Raw genomic sequence first — 21,852 nt, forward strand, 5'->3', positions numbered from 1 at the left:
TCCCTGCAGTTGCTGCTTAAACTTTTTCCACAGACCCCACTTTCACATTTTGTTTTGCTTATGCATAAATATCAGGGCGTCAGTACGTGTGTGGAGTCTGCATGTTCTCTCCTATATGTCAATGTATGTGGTGTTTATGTGCCTGTTTGGCCAGCATTGGGCACCCAGACTGCTGTGTCAAATCCAGAGACAGACAATGTGCCAGGCTGGATTCCACAGGCCTGTGCTGGAATCCAGCTCCGCTCTAATAGCAGTTTATAGCTGGTCAGCAGCGTCAGTCACACCGCTGTAAATAAAACTCATCAACCAGCATGCAGAGCTTGAATCTGTCACCTCAGATTAGTGCTCTGTCTTTTCTTGAAAACTTCTGCAGGCGTCTCACAAAAGTGGATACTCTAAAATATGAGGCAGTAATGTTTTAGCCTTTCATGACCAAAGCCTTTTCTCCCTTTGGTCATGGAGGTATTGCTACCCACCCTAACACCCATGTCTGGCTGCTGTAGCTGTTTACTGAGACCTGGACAAGGCGTGGGCAACTGGCAGGCTTTGTGTATGTGCATGTGCACATTGGTGCTTGTGCATGCACCTGTGAGGGTTTCTTTGCACGCTATGTACAGTTTGGCATGTGTGTTTGTGTATAATGTATATAGGAGTAAGTGTATGTCAGCTGCATGTGAGTGTGAAGGGAGCAGTTCTGTTAGCAGCGTGTTATTGACTGACGGCTCGGCTCGAGCGTTGCCAGGGGATCACTGTTATGAGAAGCGAAAGCTTGGACAGCCCAGCGGCGACTAAAAAACCCAGACGAGCCCGACGAGTCCTCCCTCTGTGTATGTATGAATGGGCTGTGTTTACGCAGCCAACACTGTTTGGCAGGGAGTGGTGGGCGGCTGGTGTAGTACAGCTATTATCTGGGCTCAGGGGTGGAGAGTGATGGAAGAGGACCTGGCCCAGGGAGAGAGGGCGGGTAAGGGAGGGAGAGACCCGTTGGCGTTGTTTTCACTGGGAGATTAGTCAAATTCTGCTAATATGTGTATGCAACTGCCATGTCCACTTTTCTGAGCTCATTTGTATTGTTGTGTTAGTTCATTTGTGTGTATTTTGCCTGTGCAGTCATTGAGAGGGAACAGGTGTGTATAAGATGACATGCCTATGATTGTTCGCTCAGCTGACAGTTTGCTGCTTTTTATGAGGATATCATGAATGGAAATGGAGAACTTTGCAGATGTCTCTGTACATTTGTGTGTCTCTTTGTATGTGTATGAAAATGAAACCAGGTTAGTATGAGAAATCAGGTTACAGCAGGAAATAGGAGAATGTGTTTACATCTTGAAAACCTTACATACAGGTGGTCAGTCACAGGATTTCTCTCCAACCTAGATGGCTCCATTTCTCCTTTTTCTCAGATTTTACAAATAATTTACTGACTTCCTTAACAGAAGAAACTTATTTTTTGCATTATTTGCTACTTTTTTGGGTCATGAACACATGTAAATTCTCCTTTTTCATACCAGATAAAGCTTAAACTTGGCTATGTAAACAGGCGTTGATATCGATTATTCCTTAAAGAAACTTGAAAATCACCATGCCATTGAAATGGATATAAACATACTCACTATTTTAAAGGGGAACCTGTAGTGGATGTGTTTCTCACTCACATATCTGACACACACTCACAAGCTGGCATGCATGGACAGAAAAAAACCCACACATGCTCATGAGTGGCTTCAAACCAGTGTAGACTCTGACTATACTCTGGACTGAATCTGAGCTGGCTGTATGTATCCTGTCATTAGGCCTGGATTTATCAGCAGCTCACATTTGCCAGAAAAACTCTGAGAGAAAACTATCCAGCCAAACAGACAGCCAGTTAGACAGGAAGCGATCCAGAGTGGAGTTAGGGGCTGCCCAATATGATTTATGCCTTGTCCAGGAATGCTGAATGAGTTCAGGGTAGACTGCTGTTATGGGAACTGACTGAATGGGCAACTCTTGCTTTCTCAGTGACATGCTCATATACCCTGAATGGCAATACTCTAAATGTCAAAATTTTCACACTATTACCCCATGTTATTCTCACATGGAACTTCCAGTACAGACAGAAAGGAAATGAATCACTCTCTGGCCCCAATCTGAGTTTCTTGTCAGAGCTCTGAAAGCCTCCGCCCAGACGTGGAGTTGGGCAACCTGTTGGAGGTTGGTTGCCAAGCAAAAATGAAAAACTCTGATATGCTTCACTGCTGAGGCTGAGCCACTCAAAGCAGAAGTTTCTCAGACTTACTTCTATATCCGATATGACTCTAAAGTTTGTACCAGCGTTAGGTGCTTTGAACCAGTGTTGCAATGCCACATTAGTATGGGCTGCAAATCACTCAGATACAGGAAACCACAGGTTTTTTGCTTTCTTATAAAAAACTTACTTTCTTTCCTGCTGGCTATTAAGCCTGGTACTTTAAAAGTAAATAATTAGAGAAAATATATTGCCATAAGGGCATATCAGGACACAGTAAAATCAGATAACACTTTCATTTGAAAGCGTTGGCTCTTCATGCTTTTCAAAAGCAGATGTTGGAGAAAGGCCTTTTAGGAAATGAAAGAAATGTGTAGTGTAGTGTTGGCAGATTCTCAGGCACGGACATTTACATGTTGAGTGGGAATTGACTGGTCACAAAACTCGTGGGTGTGCTGCTTCCTTCCAATAAGAGGTTTGCGTTTGCACACTTTGGTCTGTGGTGCTTCCCCAACAAGCCGGAGTGAATACTACTGTTGTTGTTTATGTTATCCTCCTTTCCCCAGACTTCCTCTGACAGTGCGAGACTGCAGCCACGCTCTGGCTACTTCTACTTTTTGTAGGTTTCTATTGTTGGAGAGAGGAAGCAATAGCAATTGAACGAGCGCTTAGCAGGCTCTGCCAGAGACAGACAGGTGAGGGCCAAGGCTACAGATGGTGAGAGGAAGTCTGGGAGGACGAGAAACAACCTGAGGATCAAAGACTCTGGGTTTGCCTCAATGACTCCTCTCCTCTTCTCTCCACACCTCGCCTGTCCGCCTTCCTCCGCTCCCTGTCTGCTTCCTTGCCTGTTCATGAGTTGTCCTGACTTCTTGACATGATCAATGGCCCGGGCCTGCACGGGACTGCCAGGTTTGGGTTCACTCTGCAGTCACTGGAGGAGAGCTGTGCTCCTCTCTGTCTTCTGTTGGGCAGATGAAGAGTCAGCTGGAGCTCACCGCAGGGATGAGGGGGCACATTTTTTCCACAGATCTGCACTTGACTGTCCGCTTTTTTCTCTCTGCACAAGCCGTAAAAGCAGGGCGACTTCAGTCCTCGCACTCAAATAAGATTTCCTCTAATTTTTTCTCACTTTTTAATACCTCCTTCCTCATGTTTGATACAAGGACATTTGAAGGAAACTTTTTTCCCCTCTGGGTTCATAGGGGACAAACAGCATGGTGGGCAAGTTTGTGTGTTTGAAGCCAACTTGTGTGTTTCTTGACAGCGTTGCAGGAAGGAGGGAGGGTGCTCGCTGCCAAATGTTGGCTTGGCTGACTCCATCAAGAAAATATCAAAAGGCCCTTTATGAGGTGCTGTAAAGAAGAAAGGGTGTTTTGAGAGCAGCACCAGACTGCAAGGGTAATTCCAGTTTTTAAAATGTGCCCTGAGGATACAGGCTTATCCCACCTGCTGCCTTTCCTGCTCGGCTCAGCTTCTATGCCTTCTTTGGCGGAGCTTTGGATGAAAAAAGTGTGAAATGTGTGTGTTGTGAGAATTTTGGGTGCCATATCAGGTTGTGTCACTCTCTGAAGTTTTGTCATTAGTATTAATGCTCCTTCAAAACGTTGGACACTTCATGGTGTCTGATTATATGTCTACCTTTCTTTATGTTTCCTGACTTTCTGCTGGTTCAGACAGAAAGGTGTAAATTCCTGTGTAAATGTCTGGTTTCTCACATGGTCATCCTCTGGTTTTGCAGCCTGACTTTATCACAGAGCTTGCTTTAAAAGAGAGCATAGCCGGGCCTCTTTACGGGCATGTGTCTGTAGGAGCCCAGGTAATGAGCTTTCTGACAGCTGTTGAAAGGCGTTGCTACTGCTCAGCACCTTTAATGAAAGCATCCACCCCCTCAGTGTCAACACTCACACACATTCCTCCCTCCCCCCCAGCTTTTGACTCCTTTGCCTTATAAAATTTTCCCTCTCAGCTGCAGCCAGGTTGCATTGTGAGTTCTTGTGTAACCCAAACAATAGAGAATTGCACTTTAAAACCCACAAGTGACTCAACTATGCCTGGCAAAAGCTTAAAAAATGCCACTAGAGGTGTGGGAAAAGAGAGCACACGCAAGAAGGTGTATTAGTGAGGGAAGCAGAGAGCGGTGACGGAGATCCTCCGGAAAGACTGGTACAGACAAGAGGAAGGAAATGAGTATGTGTTGTGTTGCACATGGGCCTTGTAGCAGAGGGAAGACAGGAAGATGTGGGCAGAGAATCACAGAAGAGTGAAACATGCTGGCATTGCTGACAAGGGTGTGGTACTTTCTTTCCTCTTTCATGAAGGCCACTTCTTCTTAGAAACCTTTCAGTGAGACGGCGGTCACTTCTCAGTAAGAACCCTGTGGTGCTGCTGCCTCTGCTGTGGGGGTAGAAGGCCAAGGGCACCCTTCATAAGGCCCCCACCTTAATATGCCAGCAAGTCTTCCAGCCCACTGTTTGCCATCCTCTCTCAATCTGCTCCCCTTCTGCCACTGCTTTCTGCCCAAGTACACACCCCTCTTTTTCACAGTGAGCCCCTGTCCCAAGTCTCACTCACTCTTTTACTGCTGCACACATTCGACAAGAACACGCAAGCTTTGCAGGCTGTTAAATGAAGGTACAGACAGGGACAAAGGCCTCACATGCCTGTGCTTGTAGACAAAAAAATCACACATTTAGTTGCACGCACACAGGAGGATATTTTAATAGGGTACTCACTGCTACTGTTACAAACGGTCGTGCATTTGCAAATCAAATAAAGCCTGTAGGGAGTGGGCATCCCCCCTATGCTGGACTTGGACTCACATCAACCATATAAACACTTACACATATGTCTGTGCCACTCACTCATGTTCTGTACTGTATGTACAACATCCTCACATAAACAAATGCCCGTGCATTTGCTCACACATGCCAAGACTAGACTCCTGGAACAGAAGATTCAATCATACCAATGAGTCACGTAGACAAAATCTGCAGGCCTATTGTGAAAGAAAAACTTGTTAGCCTGCCAGAATGTCATATGCTGCTCAGTTAAAAAGGAGTGTTGCAACATAAAACACGAGCTGCATTGTCATGCCTTTACTCACATACATTAGAAACACTCCCCTTTTCCAGCCGAGTGAACAACAGGCAGCTTGGGCTTTACCAGGAAGTGCCTTGTTTTTCTCCATAATGCCCTTTTCCTCTCTCTTTTTCTCTCCTTTTGTATCTGTTAAACCTACGGGGGACGTCAACTGGCCCAGCTGACATGACCTAGAATTTAATGTAATTGACCTAGTTGAAGTCACCTTCAGCCAAACAGCTATTTCTGTCGTGTGCAGTTACATTTCACATCTAATGAGGTTGTGGAGAATGATGTAGCGCACATCCCGCTCTGGCTTGAGCACTTTAATGGAATGTAGGAGAAGGGGGGGGGGGGCTTGCTGTTTGAGGATTGTTGTGTGTGTTTGCTGGTTTGAAGCTAGTGAATATTATCCTCTTGTGTGTGCTTGGGTGTGTGTATTTTCCAGCCATCAAATAGTATGTGTGTTTATGTGATCAGGGGATTAGGCCTGGTCAGTGCAGCTGGGCGCAGAGAGCATTGAGAGAGAGGGATTAGGGAGTAAACTGATACTGAGCAGGAAACGAACAGTGGCTACTGGTAACCCAACTATCCCTCCTTCTTATCCTCTTCTCCTCCCCCCAACAACAGCAGCCACCCACCTATTCCACTCCTCTCATCTCATCTCATCCGTCTGTCATCGACTCACAGGCCTCGGCCGGCGGATTGTCATGCAAATGGTGCCCGGGGCCCTTGGAACGCTGATAAGGAGGGCCTCTCATTTCACAGAGCTTTGTTTTCTAAACAGTGATGAGCTGAGTTGAGGAGTCTGAGGAAAGGGGCTCATAGCAGCCGCCTGAATGGGCCCTCTGACTGTGGCGCCCTGGGGTAAGTGGTAGGGGGGATTTTGGATGAGGCGAGGTCTGGGAGGCGGGTACAGGAGTCATGTTCTCCAGCAGGAACCAGGTTCACCGTGTTGACAGAGACTGATGTATTTTCTCAAGTTTTCTCCAGGAGAGGCCTTTCTCTCTCTGGCCTCGCTTTCTTTTCTCCGTTTAGACGGCGTCAGTCAGTGTTCGTTACTTGACGCCACATATGGTTTGTCCTCTTCTGAGGGGTTGTCAGCGCTTGGTCTGGAGGCTCATTTGCTGCTGTTATTATTGCATAAACACAGAGGTTCATGGCACGTTCAGAGGGTTTCTGCTCTCCCACTGACCCGGCTGCTTTGTTTCATTCTGGCTGGGGAGATATGAGAACTGCTGTAGAAACATTCAGCGGGCGTAAACTTCAGGTTTTAGATTGATTTGCACATTTGGCTTTGGGAATTGCTTTTAAAACTAATGGAAAACATATTTGCCTCCAGCAAAGTTAGGGCTTTCAAAGGAGGAATTTGAATGTGGATTCTGACTAGTCAAATATAAAAACACATATGAAAAACAGATGTTTGAGCAGCAGGCAACAAATGAAAATGTCTGACATTTTTTTCTGTTGCAATCATTAATGAAGCATTAATCGGCCTATCACAGAAGAAGGAGTAATGGTCAGTTTGGTCTTGAACAAGACTTGCCCCTAGGAGCAACTGTGCCCTGCCCTCCCCCTTCACCCCTTTCCCCTTTCTCTGTTTTTTATCAAATTCCTCTTTTTATGCCCCCTCTTTTTTTCTCCTTTTTGAAGTCTCCCCTTTCTTGTAAAAAGCCAAGCTGGTGGTTTTTGCCTCAGCCTTGGGTGTGAGAGAGGAGGGGGGTTGTAGGTTAAGTTTAGGCTAGTCCTCTGTGCTTTCCATTGATGGTGCTGGGGGGAGGTGGGAGCAGTAAAAGTTAGAATTTTAGAGCCTCCCTGTTTTTTATTTTATGATTGGCTTTTTTTACGGGCGGGGAGCTACAGCTGGTGGTGTGAATAGCTGCCCAAGGTGACCGAGTCCCAATAAAGTTTGGGCCAGCCGAGCTGGGGCCTCCAGTCCAGCCATGGGACCGCCTTTATAGGCCGCCTTACGAGCATGGGCCTCTATTAAAACCTGGCAGGGCTGCACTGAGGAATTTAGGGCCAGGAAACAAGAGAAAAATAGGGTTTGTGTGTCAGGGGGTGGTGGGATGCAGAGTCAGGGGGGTGAAGTTTGAGGGTAACCAAGGGTGAAAGTTGAAAGAGTGGATGTTCAAGTGTGCGGCGTATGGATTCCATACTTCCCCCGAACAACATGTGTGTCTGTGAGTTTGTGCAGGCTCACATGTGTGACGAGGGTCTGGTCCTGTGGATGTGTGTGTGCAGCAGCTTATGTTTCTCCTGGGAAGTATGGAATCCACACACTGCACACTTGGACTACTCAAAGTGCTTATATGTGTTTCACTTTGCAATAGAGTTAAGTTTAATGTACCGAGTATGTGACACAGGTATTCAACTCATGTGTCTCCTCTGTGCGTGCAAGTTGTCATCATGTGTGGTTGTCAGAATGTGGAATGAGGAAGAGCCAGCTTCTTCTCTTGGCTGCAGCAGTTCACTCTCTCTTACCTGGTCTTATCAGAGAAACCGTCAATCAACGCTCTTTTGCTAACTGCTGTAAAACTGTTTTGTCTGCTGCCATAAAGCCGTACTACCTTTGTTTGTCTGTGTGCTCACACGAAACAATAATCCCCCCAAATATGCTCTTGACTGGTGCCCCTAAGAGTGGGTACTTGTCTGGGAAAGAAACTGTTGCATTATTGCGTCATGCTCTATTTCTTTTGTTATCGCTTGTCTTATCAGATTTGCCCCATAAAGAAACTAAAAGATCAAAAATGTCTGAAACTGCCTTCAAAAGAAACTAACTCAGAGCAATGGTTACTCAGATTTTCTCCCTGACTTCACAAATCAAAAGGACAGGAAATGTTGTCAGCTGTCAAACCTCATTAGAATGCACTTAAAAACTCTCTGCTATCCGCGTCTGCTACATGCATCGGCAAGTGCACACGTGATATTTCAGACTGCACAGTAGCTGTCGGATAGTGATTTGTGACATATTAGTTGCTCATGTGCTCTCCTCTCTCTTTCTCTCTCTCTCTCTCTCTCTCTCTCTCTCTCTCTCTCCTCATCCATAGCGGTGGAGACCCAAAGCACCAGCTCAGAGGAGATGGTACCCAGCTCTCCTTCACCACCTCCCCCTCCTCGCATCTACAAGCCCTGCTTTGTGTGCCAGGACAAGTCCTCGGGGTACCACTACGGGGTCAGCTCCTGTGAAGGCTGCAAGGTGAGAGGAACCTGCTGGATCCTATCAGAGCCATTTTTTGTCTTCATTTATAACATTTACTTCAAAGAAGCTTTACTTACTTTTTTAGCTGCCTGCCTTTTGATAAATAGAGTAAAATACTCTTAAGCTAATTCTGTGATGTAAGTCAGGTTGTTCCCTAAAAATGATTTGTGATACTAAACCATATTGTCAGATATGTTTTGATACACTGTACAATGCTAAAGGAGATGGTTCAAAACAATGATATATGATGCAATACACCTACTTGTCCTAGCTGCTGCCTCTGAATCAAGTTGGAAAGAAAATTGTGAAAAAAGTGTGGTTATGAAAGAGGGACAGTTAAATGTCAGAACCTTGATTTTATAAGGGGACTCTAACTCACAACCCTTTTGTCTGTCTCCTGCCCTCTCCCCTTTTGTCTCTTGCTTCTTGATGCTCCAGGGTTTCTTCCGTCGCAGTATCCAGAAAAACATGGTGTACACCTGCCACCGAGACAAGAACTGCCAGATTAACAAGGTCACACGCAACCGCTGCCAGTACTGCAGGCTGCAGAAGTGCTTTGAGGTCGGCATGTCCAAGGAAGGTGAGTCCCTAGAGATTGAGGGAACTGCCTTTGAAACGGGGTTATTGAATCACTTTAACAGACAAAAAATGTGCGCAAACAGACACAGACCTTCAGATTAAAAAGTCTTAGATTAAGTGTGATACACCTGCTTTCCTTGGAGACATCTGCTAGCAGTTGATTTAAAATCTCCTTGGCTCAGATCTGACCTGATTCACACAGTGTGAACTTATTGATCCATAAATGTTCACTCAGAGACTTCAGGAAAGCATCCAGCTCAGAGACAGAAGCAAATGATGAGCCTAGCAGGGGTGGTGATCGAGGCAAGGCTGGGCGCTGTACCAGTCATATGACTAATACTTCACAAAATCATTCTGACTTCCTGTTTCACCACGAAAACCTCGCCCTCTGGCCGGCACATACACTGCTCTCATTCATGAAGACAACAGAGCAGAAAACAAGATTTTGACTTATGACAGAGTACATATCTGCAGGATTCATGCTGTTTGTGCTGATCTGCAGCACAGTTTAGTGCCCTCTTTTAGTTTGACCTTGTGGGTATATTACTGCGTGTCAGTGTCAGTTTCTTGCCCTTCACAGAGCCCGTGGGACATGTATGTGGGTGTAATGTTTTGTGGGATGTGTGTTAAGACCGGGATCACATTGTGCCTCTGCTATTACTGGATATCCTGAGAGGAAGGAAAGTATGGGAGGAGGAGGAGGGAGAGAGAGGGAGAGAGTGGAGGCCTGGCTAATGTGCACCGGTCAAGTGGTATAGAGAGATGGACAAGGAAGAGAGCGGGTGATAAGAAAGAGATAGCCGGTGTCAGCGCCGTGCTAGAGGAAGTATGTTGATACTGTTAAGACAAACCTCAGTTGCTCCTGAGTTCTGGTTTCCACCAGTGAGGGCAAAGTCCTTGACAGGGACAAAGCTCAAGTGTGGTGGATGTTTTTTCATGTGAGCTTAGATAAAGAAGAATAATACTCATTTTGTGCAAAAGTTTTGGTAAATAACTTGTCTTTTTGTTTTTTGTAGCGGTGCGCAACGACAGAAACAAGAAGAAGAAAGATGTGAAGGAGGAGGTTGTGCTTCCAGAGAGCTATGAGCTGAGTGGAGAGCTAGAGGAGCTGGTAAATAAAGTCAGCAAAGCTCATCAAGAAACCTTCCCTTCGCTTTGCCAGTTGGGCAAATACACCACGGTAAGTTCACTTGCACATACGCACAGATATATGCTACATTACTGCACAGTGATAGTGTGTGGTAACATTCTCCAAGCTATGCCGTCACAGAGGCCTCCTACATTGCATGAAAAGACGTAAATTCAGTGTAGCTTTCTCAACACTCTGCTGCTTTAACTAATTCAGTTCCCCATTAGGCCATCTGTGTGGCCTCATGGTGATTGATGCAACATGTAAATGGATTTTTTCCCCTTGTGTGATTGATGTTAAATGTAAATGTGTTGTCAGGCTTGGACATGCTACCCTGATGCAAACACGGTTGCACACCAGCTCTGAAACAACATGCTTATCCATCTGTGTGTTTTTTCTGTGTGTGTGTTCAGAACTCCAGCTCAGACCACCGTGTCCAGCTGGATCTGGGTTTATGGGACAAGTTCAGTGAGCTGTCAACCAAATGCATTATCAAGATTGTGGAATTCGCCAAGCGGCTCCCGGGTTTCACTACTCTCACCATAGCAGACCAGATCACTTTGCTGAAGTCGGCCTGCTTGGACATACTGGTGAGGAAACAAAGTTTTTGTTTTTCCTCTTTGTCCACTGTCTTACAGCAACAGAAGAGACAATTCTTCAAAATAAAACACTTGTCAGATAAGTGAATACTGTCATCTGCTGGTGAAAAGTGGAAGTGTTGGAAACTTTGTCTTAAAAAGTCCTGATCCTGCTGTGATGAGTGGATTGACAAATACTGAGTTGAACCAGAAGTTTGCAAGCTGCCACAACTTTATCGGCATCTGACCGTAATGTTTATGTGTGTTTAAAGCTGACTGAAGAAGTGAGCAGTTTTCTTCTTTTGACATGACTTTCTATCCAACTTTATTTTTGACTGCTATTCATAGCACATCAGGAACATTAGCTGCTCTAACAATCTTCATTTTACAGTCATGTTATTGTTCATGATGTGATCTCATATGTAATGTTCCTTTACAATCTAGCAAGTATAATCAACTAATAGCTTTAGAGTATCATTACAGGCCAGTGGCATTAGCATGCTTCTAGTCTGTGATGGTAAAAAGCAGCTGTTGAAGTATGAAGTAAAGTAGCAAGGAGAATAATGTACAGTGCTTAACAAATTTATTAGACCACCCTAACCCTAACCAAAGTAAGGTTTATGCCACAGCTGCCCTAAATTAACAGCATTGGTAATTACCGAAATTATTTTTTATGTTTCTGCAAAGGTTAATACACCAATATGTAGAAGCTCTTTAACCGAAATGATATTGTTAATGCCTAAATAGAATTATTATTGTTTTCCATGAATTTTCAAATTTACTGATTTACAAAAAAACTGAAAAAATAGTAAAGCACATTATTATTATTTCTTGATTAATATGTCAAATTATAGTTATTTACTTGCATTCCTAAACAGAAAAATTAGTTTTAGTGTTTGAATGTTATGCTTGATTAATTTCTGACTTCTCAGAGAAGCCCAGTGAGCCGGCTGAAATTTGGGTGAATTCAGTTTGAAATTCCTCATTCCTGTTCAAAATGGTAAAACGTGGAGAGCTCACTGAAAATGAAAGAGTCCGCATTAAATCACTTCATGATACTGGATGGTCTTTGAGACAAATATGACAGGTGGTCTAAATTTGTTAAGCACAGTATATATTGTATTATACAGCATTTTTTCATTAGAATTTGCTTTGTTTCTCTAAACCAATTTGTAGCTTAAGAAATGTAAAATATAACTAACAAGGGGCTTTACCTAGAGCTGTCTCATGTTATTAATCCAACTATCCATGCTGCTGTCATAGTAAGGCTTCAGCAGATACTGAAATGACACCACAGTCATGGTGGCATCACAAATCAGCCGTTTAATTTATCTATATCATGTCAGAATAGTTAAACAGGGTGTCAGTGGCCTAGTGCAGCCTTTCTCAACAGGTGTGCCTTCTGGCGTCATCAGGGGTGCCCTCAAAATGCTTTATAGGTAACCAAGAATTGTTATGAATGTGCAGATCATTGGCTATCCCTGCATAAATAATCAAAACCGTCTCATGTACTCTTGAAATCACATCAATGTAGGGGTCGTGCCGTTTTCAGTTTCAGTTCAGCAGGTGTTCATGGAGTGAGAAACCATCAGAGTGTGTTTTTAAGGTCCGAACAAGCACATGTCATCCAAGGAATTGAAATGGTTTTACAAGATAGGATGTATCTTATCTTATTATTCTGTTACTAGTACATAAATCCCTTGGCAGCTATAGGGGGGAAAAATGATAGTTTTTTATTGCAATTTGACAGGGTGCCCTGGTCTTGTGGTTAGTTCACATGCCCCATGTATGGCAGCTACTGTCCTCAAAGCAGGCAGTCCAGGTTTGATCAACCTGTGGCTCCTGTAGCAAGTCATTCCCCACTCTCTCTCCCTTAACTTCATCTCTGTCCACTGCCCTGATGGTCAAGTAATGGTACAAGAAGCGCCAAAATTTAATCTTAAAAAAATAGGGAAAGGCTGTGTTTACCTGTTTGGAGATGTTTAGAAACCACTGTATATCATTGATACAGCATATTTTTCCCAGTGCTTACAAAGTGTCATGAATTTCCTTTCAGATGCTGAGAATCTGCACACGCTACACGCCTGAACAGGACACTATGACCTTCTCAGATGGCTTGACCCTGAACCGGACTCAAATGCACAATGCCGGCTTCGGACCTCTCACAGACCTGGTGTTTGCTTTCGCTGGCCAGCTTCTACCCTTGGAGATGGATGACACAGAAACTGGCCTCCTCAGCGCCATCTGCCTCATATGCGGAGGTACTGTGGCATACATGTTATTAGTTTTAGAAAGAGTTTCTACATTTTTTGGTATTGCTTTGCTAAATTTTACAAAGGAAGAAGGGAAATATTGGCCATGATGTCTGAATTATTTTGGAAAAGTGCACAATACTAAAAAAATTACAGTACTGGTGATGAATAAAGATTGAAATGTGTTTGTTGCAGATCGTATGGATCTAGAAGAGCCCCAGAAAGTTGATAAGCTGCAAGAGCCTCTTCTCGAGGCTTTGAAGATATACGCCCGCCGCCGTCGCCCCAACAAACCTCACATGTTCCCACGCATGCTGATGAAGATTACAGACCTCAGGGGCATCAGCACTAAGGGTTAGTAGTCAGGTCAAAGTGTATTCATATAGCTCATCTACCACAGTTGACCAAAGTGCTGCACCAGTGGGAAGACATAAGCAAAAAAAACATTAAAAACAATAAAATGACAGTCTCCGAATGTCAGAGTCAACGATGAGTGACAGTAGGATGAGAGTAGAGCTCACTAAAGAAATTTAAAGAGTAGGACCTTGACCCTTCAACAAAAGTACAGTCTTTGTTTTTTTTCCTTTCATGGCAGGGGAGCAGTGTTGATATAATGTTAGACTGATCATTACCTTGTTTTCTGCCTTCAGGTGCAGAAAGAGCAATCACTCTAAAGATGGAGATCCCCGGCCCGATGCCACCTCTGATCAGGGAGATGCTCGAAAACCCTGAAGCCTTTGACGACCAAACAGAGAGCAACGACAGCCCGCCACCTCCTCCACCGCCGCCCCCACCTCCACCGCCGGCCCTGGTCCTGAAGCAGGAGGCTGAGGATGAGGAGGACAGCTGGGCCACAGAAAATGGCAGCGAGCCGTCACCGGAGGAGGACGACGAAGACGATGACGATGACGTTGGGGACGAAGAGCGAGACAGGGGCTCGGACAGTGATGGGGAACCATGGGGGGTTTTGGATGCCATAGATGGGTCGAGGAAAGGCCTAGTTGGGAGGGCACAGTGAACAGAGCATTTCATACACACAATCACCTACAGCTTCAAAGACACAAAAACTCCTACATTTTTACACATACAAACCTCACTCAAGCTCCCACCTCAACAAATGCTGGCCTTCCCTCCGCTCTCTGTCTCTCTCCTTACTGCACATCTTCATGTTCTCCACAGCGGAGTACAGCAGAGCCTTAATTGTATAGACACTTTTTAACTCAGGCCACATGGTCCATGACAAGTGAACTACAGACAAAAAAACATCAGGAGAGAAGATGGAAAACAATATGAACTCCTGGCATAGCCAAGAGGGAAGCTAACGTGACACAAAGAACATAACCTCTTTGAGAAAGCTAAACGTCTCTCTCTCTCTCTCTTTTTCCCCTACTATTGTTAATATCTAAACAGGGAACGGCCAAACCAGACACCAGAACTGAGCAGTTGTTTTTCACAGATTTTGCATCAAGCACATTTCTCAAAAGAAAACAATAGTACAGGGCAAAACCAAATTGTGTATGCTTATCTTTTGTCTTTGTGGTTGTTGCTTTTTTAAATTTGTAGTTTTTCCCTTTTTTCAATTTATGTATAAGTCCATACATATCTATATACCATTATATTTTTGTCTTTATTTGTTATTCTGGTTTTATATATGAATCCTGTAGACAAGTTTTTCTTTGAAGAGCTTTCCTGAGAAGATATTCAGAGGGAAAGAAGGGTAAAAAATCAGAACTGGCTGGGTCTTCCTTAGCAGCTACATATGCTTAGCTGGGGGCTTTTTGTTTGTTTGTTTTATTGGGCACTTTGGCTCACTGTGGACGTCAATGATAATCAACACAGAGGATTAGTGTTCTGTTGCAGCGACTTAATCAGTTTCTGTTATCAGGGAATTGGCATTATTCTGGTTTGCTCTGGACTAAAGCTGTCTGTGCGTAAAGCTAAATATCTTTGTGCCAAAGTTCGGGGAAGTCAATTTTGGGAGTTTGACTACTGGCAGGGACTCCAGCCATGATCCAGCAATCTTCACACGCACACATTTAATCTCTTTATACAAATGACTTGGAAGTAATGCCCAGACAGAGACTTACAATTCACACCATATATGTAGCACTTTTGTGATCCTCTGTTTTAGTCAGGCACGTGGCGTTAAAATGCTACAATTTCCATTAGTATGTCGACAAAATCAGCATACAGAAAACAATCACGCACTCCCTAATGATGTCAGCAGACAAACATACACATGCACACTCCCAGCATCCATACAAAGTAGCAAACATTATGCAGCAAAACAAATCTAAAACATCTTATGCAAAGTCAAAGCAGGAATCCTTATGGAAGACGTTGTGGAATCAGACTCAGGGCTTTTCAGTAAGGACCAAACCCTAACGTTGCCCTCAGGCACGCTAGGAACAGGCAATATTTATGTGTGTATTCTTAACTCAGTTTTTTTTTTTGTTTGTTTTTTTACATTTTTTTTTTTTTTTTAGTTAGCTCACCCCACCTCTGCGTGTACATAGAAGGAGACAAGTCTGAAAAACAAGCGTGGATGCCAGTCTGACTCATCCAAAGGAGGGGAAACCTTCATCATCATAACTACCCCGGCCTTTTGTTGCGCTGGCATCCATGCGGCAAACTGCCTTCTCATCCCAAAAGCCATTATATCATCTTGTCTTCTTGTGTGTATATCCTCACCCCTCTCTTTAAAGGAGCTGTGGAGGATTTTGTGTTTCTCATGTATCATTTCTTTATTGCCAAAATGTCTGTGTTGGCTGGGAGAGCGCGGCTGACATACAGCTCAGAGGAGTTCTTCCTGTCTCTCTTTGAAGCAATATGAACGCTCTTTCTGTAGCGGTGAGAGCTCCCGTTGTCTGAATAGGGCAGATTTCCTCATTTTTGAGTTGTGTGAGTGTGTGTCTGCACGGGCGAGTGTGTGTGAATGCTTTAACCTGTTCAGTCATTGGGTGAATGTCCTCGGCATGGTGCTGTCACACACAAAAAAGAGACTCTTGTGTGATGACCTCATCCTTTCTTTCTCTCTGCTGGGCTGTCATGATGTTAAATGATGGTAATGCCGGCAGATCGTTGAGATTACCTTGTTTTTATGTTTATTTTTCTTCAACATGGCCAAGGTGTTGTCTACCCTCTGTTTATGTCGACTCTTGTCATACAAAGAAAAGCCATATAAACAGTAAGAGGCACAATAAACTACTTTTGTGAGATTACTGGACTTCTTTTTTTCCCCTCTCAATGTAAAATACCTGTGTTGAAGCAGAGTCGACTATGCAATACCAGGAGATTCCAGTAGAGGGAGCTCTTGAACCATGACTACAGGTCGCTTGCAGCAGTGCTCTCCCTCTCATGCAGGAGAAGATCAGCGTCTGCTGGGTCATGGGGCTGTGTGTGCAAAGGCTAATAAATCACAGCCTCCTGCTGAACAAGGACATCTGATAAAGGTCTACTCCGGAGATTTGTTCCCTCCGCAGTAAGAAGAGTGCAGGTGGTGGCCTCAAAATACTATTAAAGATGTGCTCTTTGCCAAAGTTTTTTCTGCAAAGACAGAGTAGTCAGCTTGTCCAACAGTAAATGCATTTCCTGTGTGAATTTTCATCCTAAACCTCTGCAGGACATTAAAATATTCTTCATAAAAACAAATGAAATCAAAACAAATGTTTGCATTTGTTTAATTACACTAGATCAGGAGGATGTGCATTGGAAACCAAAATTGAGTTCATTGTAAACATAAAGAAAACTTAAGACTAAGCACATTGGTATAAATGATCCAAGTCTGACACTCAAGATGATATGAAAAATATAAAAGGTCTAGAAACATTAAAGCCCTATGAATTAAACATCTTACAGCTTTTTCAAACAATTTTAAGTGCCTGGACCCAAATCATTTTTTTACCAACTCTGCCCATCTTTCACTGTGGCCTGATGGTCAGTGTCAAATATCACAAAATTGTAAATATGAGGGCTACACTAGGTTACATTAGGTGATTTAAACATTCAAACAAAAAGACCCAAATGCATGAAAATGGAAACATTTTTACAATAGTCTTTGATTGCTGGTAGCCTAATGTTTGTTCTATAAAAGAAATTTGGTTGTATCTGTCTCTAAAATGTTTTATATGACTTTCTTAAAGTGTCTGGGAAAAAAAAGAATATACATGCTTTACAACTGGTAAACTCTGCTCATTGCATTGAAAAGTAGCTCAAATTAAGTTTAGCTTTTGAAATTAACGATTACTATTCTCATTTGAGTTATAAAGTTAGATGTGAGTACGATAAATTCTACCTTACTGTGGCTCGGTAGTTGGTCCTCTCACAATCAGAAGGTCATGAGCCCGATCCCCAGCTCCTGCAGTCACATGTCCATCTGTCCTTTTACAAGACACCTAACCCCAATTTGCTCCCACTGCTTTGTCAGCGGCGTGTAAATGGGTATGGATGCATTTGAATGGGATTAGCTAATACTGATGGTCAATTCTCAATAGTATCCTTTGCCATCAGTGTGAATGTGGAGTTAATGAGTTTGAATGGGTAGATGTGACCTATGACTGGGGAATTAATCAAAATTTTGATTTAATCACAATATGGCCTTCTGTTATTTTTCATATCACAGAAGGTGCAATATTTCTTTAACCTTCAATGTGTGTTGAGTCACCAGCTTAATACTTTTTTGCTGAGATTTTATGCCCTTCACATCATGTAATCATGCAAGTGTCATTTATTTAGAATAGTTAACAAAAAAATCATACTTTTCTAATATCTGTATATGTTTTTCTTATTCAAAATGAGAATGACATAAAAAATAAACACTTTCTTCAACACAATTCATCCTGAATTTGCAATATAGGTTTAAATCTATTCAATGTGTTGGATTATGATAGAGAATGATTTGTTGCTTGTGTTTGCTGAAGAATACATAAGATAAGAATCTTAAAATAATTGGATATTGAATCACGATTGCAGTGTTGGGAAAACAATGGCAATTTGATTACTTTCCCAAATTGTTTAGCCCTGGTGTGACCACTTATTTTAAGTCCATTTAAAACAAGTCTCTATATTTCCTTTTTTAGTAAAATTTTAAGTAAAGGTCTACTTGCCTAGTTTAAAGTGTCCTACGGTTTGTAATAATTTGGCCCTCTGGTATTGAGAAAAGAATTTATGTGGCCCTTTGGTGACCAAAGTTGCCCACCCTGTTTATACCATGGTGTTAAGTATTATCTTCCATGAGCACCAGTGGTTTGAGGGATACCAGTGCTCCTGTCCATCCTTTTCACATGCAAGTTATAGCCAAATCAATAAGAAACCAGTCACCGTTTTTTGTTTTTTTTATTACTTTAAAAAATACAGAAGTTTTCTCAGTCTCTGATCTACAGTGCATTCTGAACATTTTCAGACCCCCTTCACTTTTTTTAAAAACTTTTTTTATGTTGCAGCCTGATGCTACAGTAACAAATCATTTTTAAAAACCCTTTTTATTCTTAGTGATCTACACTCAGTATCCATTGTGACAAAACATAATTTTAGATTTTTTTGCAAATTTATGAAAAATAAAAATCTGAAATATCACAGAAATAAGTATTCAGACCCTTTGCAAAACATTTCAGCTGTAGCCGAGGTGCCTCCCATTTCTCTGGATCTTTGCTGAGATGTTCCTACACCTTGGAGTCTACCTGTGGTAAATTAAATTGATTGGACATAATTTGAAAAGCACACACCTCTCTATAGAAGGCCTCACAGCTGACAATGCATATCAGAGCAAAAACCAAGACAAGAGGTCAAAGGGATGGCCTGCAGAGCTCAGAGACAGGATTGTTGCAAAGCACAGATATGGGGAAGGCTACAAAAAAATTCTGCTGAACTGAAGGTTCCTGGGAGCACAGTGGCCTCCATAACTGGCAAAACCAGGACTCTCAAAGAGCTGGTCATCTGAACAAACTGAGCAATAGGGGAGAAGGGCTTTAGTGAGATAGGTGACCAAGAACCCGATGAACACTGACTGAGCTCCAGAGATCCTGTGGAGATGGGACATAGTTCCAGAAGGGTAACCGTGTGTGGCCCTCCGCTGATATAGGCTTTATGACAGAGTGGCTTGATGGAAGCCTCCTCTAAGTGCAAAAACACATAAAAGCCCACATGGATTGTTATGTGGAGATTGTTGCAAACACCAAGCAGGCGAGAATTGATTTCCACATAGAAGCAATATCTCGAATGTCTGAAGGTCTGGATGCATTATATTTGAGTGTATCAATTGGTCTGTTGATGAATAAGTTGAAATGTAGAAACAAGATCAAAAACATTTTTCCAGTTTTTGTTGTTCACACACTGAATTTTTAGTAAAAACAATCTGTTGCTGCATTTTGGTAAAGGTGGTAAATCTGCTTGAGCTTGTATTGTGCTCTTGACTACACAAAGTACTTTTTACACAGCAGGTTTCACTTACTCACTCACTCACAAACACTGCTGGTGGAGGTTACTGTGTAAAGCAGGGGTCATTAATTACATTGGTACATGAGACAGATTTTGTATTGACATACACTGTGTGGACCAGACTTCCAAATAGACTAAAATAAATATTCTGGTCTAATGAACATATTTGTATTAATGTATATTTCCTTCAACTTAGGCATTAACAATAAGCTCAGCCTCTACTGCCTATACTACAACCAGCCACAAGGAAGCGACTGAGATGCTTTAGTGCCATATTTTTGAGGTTGCAATGTTGTCAATTGCTGGATTTGACAATACTATGCTGTGTGCTGATCTTGATCTTGGTGCTGATCTGTTCTTTTAAATCTCAGGCATGAAAAATGATGCTCTCTCAAGGCCTGTGGTGGAAAGTTGACAAAAAAACCCTTCAGATTTAATCTGTACTTGAATTATAAGTTTGTGTTTATCATGCATCATATTTACTATTGATGACTGACCGTTGGATTCCAGTAAAAATTGTCCAAACATAAGTCATTCCTGGTCAAACTGTTGACCATTTTGGGGTTTATTTAATAGCTATGGGGATATCAAGAAAAAAGAAGCCCAAAAAAAGTTACAATTTCTGGATTTAATTGTCTTTTGGGGGCCGGATGGGAAGTTTTGGGGGTCTGATATGGTCCCCTGGGCTGCTAGCTGAGGGTCATTGATATTGAGGGTCCTTCTGTCTAACTATTCCCATTCATACACATTCACAACCCACTGAAGCTGCACTGGGACTAATACTGGGTTAAGTGTTTTGCCCAAGAACACACCAACATACGACTACAGGAGCTAGGGGTCTAACCTCCAACCTTCCAGTCTAGAGACGACTGACTGTCCCACTGGTCCACAGCTGTCTGGAGGTCCATATTAGAGGTGACGGAGAGAAAGAGAAACCGATGCTTTAAACTAAAAGTTTGTTTATGGTCAACATGGGTCTGGATGGCTTGACATGAACACCAGCCAACCCGCCTAATGCACATGGATTTCAGCCATGGCAGGTAGTGCAGTGACTCCCACTTGCCATTTTGGCAGGCTGAATTTATGGGTGACACATCCTGGGATATATTCTGATGGAATTAGCTGTTAACACCAGGGTTTGTGAACATTGATACAGAGGTCGATTCTTATTGCAGTGAGGCTGAGGATTGCAGATCTAATTCAAGCAAATTTTAGTTTCTATCAAGAAAATTGTGGCCAGTGAAAATTCAGAGTGGCTATTAACTTTAGAAAACTGGCTGGTGGGCAAAAAATAAGCCCTGGGCTCATGCTTAACTTGAATCACAAGATGTTTGATCTTTCTGTAAAGGCATGTTGGATCCAAAAGTCTGTTTCAATGAGTGATAAAATATGAAATGACATGAAAGACTTAACTCTGAGTCAACACATGTGTCAGAATATCTCAAAAGCTTAATACTCGTGAAAAAATTGAAAACCTAATAAATGTGACCAAAAATCCACTTTGTCATTCATTTTATAGGGTTTATCTCAAGTAAATCAGTGTGTGTGTGATTATTTTCCTCTCTTGACATCCTGATAGAGAACAGAAACCCCCTTTATAAAGGGCAACTGACTGTAAACATCCTTCTTTTTTCAGTGCACCAGTGTGGGATACTAATGCCTCACCTTGATTTTATTAATGGAAAGACAGAGAGAGAGGGAGGGAGAGAGAGAGGGAGAATCAGAGGAGGGTGATAAACAGAGATGAGATTCTATCAATTATACGATTGCTTTAATTAACTATCATTAAAGACAGATCAATAACACCAGACTGGAATTAAAATAAGGCCCATACATTACACACTATTTTACAAGGAACAATCAAACTGGACCCATATACTCAGCCCCCCTCTTTGGAGGATGTTGCCATGGGAACCTGAGGGAGGGTTTGGGGAAATTTAAAGGAGCCAGTGAAGGTTTCTATATACTCATCCTTCCACATCAGTGATACTTGATTAATTAATTACTTTTGGTAGGAAGGCACTGAAAATGGGAAAAATTGGAAATGTGCAAAGAAAGGCCCCTGGAAAAAAAGGTGCAATGAATTAATAAAGGGTAAAAAAATCTCCCTTGTAATATTCTTGCAGCCTCAGGGCATCAATAATTCATAAAAATAGTAAAGAATCCATAAAAGTGGGTCATGAGTGCGGCATACCAAAGAAACTCATTTGAATTTTTAAACCCAGAGAGAGGGAGGCTGCAGCATGTCTGCTGAGTTTGCTCTGAGCGTGAGCAAACTGCAGCCTCTCTTAGTCAACACACGGGAGAAGCTCTTATGAGAGTGATCAGGAGGATAAAGCTCAGTGAACCAAGGTGCTCCTGGGAAGTTG

General features: G+C 42.7%; 1 protein-coding gene across 3 annotated transcripts in view; it reads left to right on the forward strand.

Moving 5' to 3' along the window:
* rarga (retinoic acid receptor gamma a) overlaps positions 1–16,266 on the forward strand; it is a 59,293-nt gene extending 43,027 nt beyond the window's left edge. For all 3 annotated transcript variants that reach the window (XM_041798599.1, XM_041798600.1, XM_041798601.1), the window contains 7 exons: positions 8,359–8,507; positions 8,949–9,090; positions 10,106–10,269; positions 10,632–10,808; positions 12,853–13,057; positions 13,244–13,402; positions 13,699–16,266. In XM_041798599.1, the coding sequence (XP_041654533.1) occupies positions 8,359–8,507; positions 8,949–9,090; positions 10,106–10,269; positions 10,632–10,808; positions 12,853–13,057; positions 13,244–13,402; positions 13,699–14,066 (1,364 nt within the window). In that variant the 3' untranslated portion in view covers positions 14,067–16,266. The remainder of the gene's footprint in view (positions 1–8,358; positions 8,508–8,948; positions 9,091–10,105; positions 10,270–10,631; positions 10,809–12,852; positions 13,058–13,243; positions 13,403–13,698) is intronic.
* Positions 16,267–21,852: the final 5,586 nt, after the last annotated feature.

This window comes from Cheilinus undulatus, linkage group 11 (genome assembly GCF_018320785.1).
Source record: "Cheilinus undulatus linkage group 11, ASM1832078v1, whole genome shotgun sequence".
In the NCBI taxonomy this organism is placed as follows: Eukaryota; Metazoa; Chordata; class Actinopteri; order Labriformes; family Labridae; genus Cheilinus; species Cheilinus undulatus.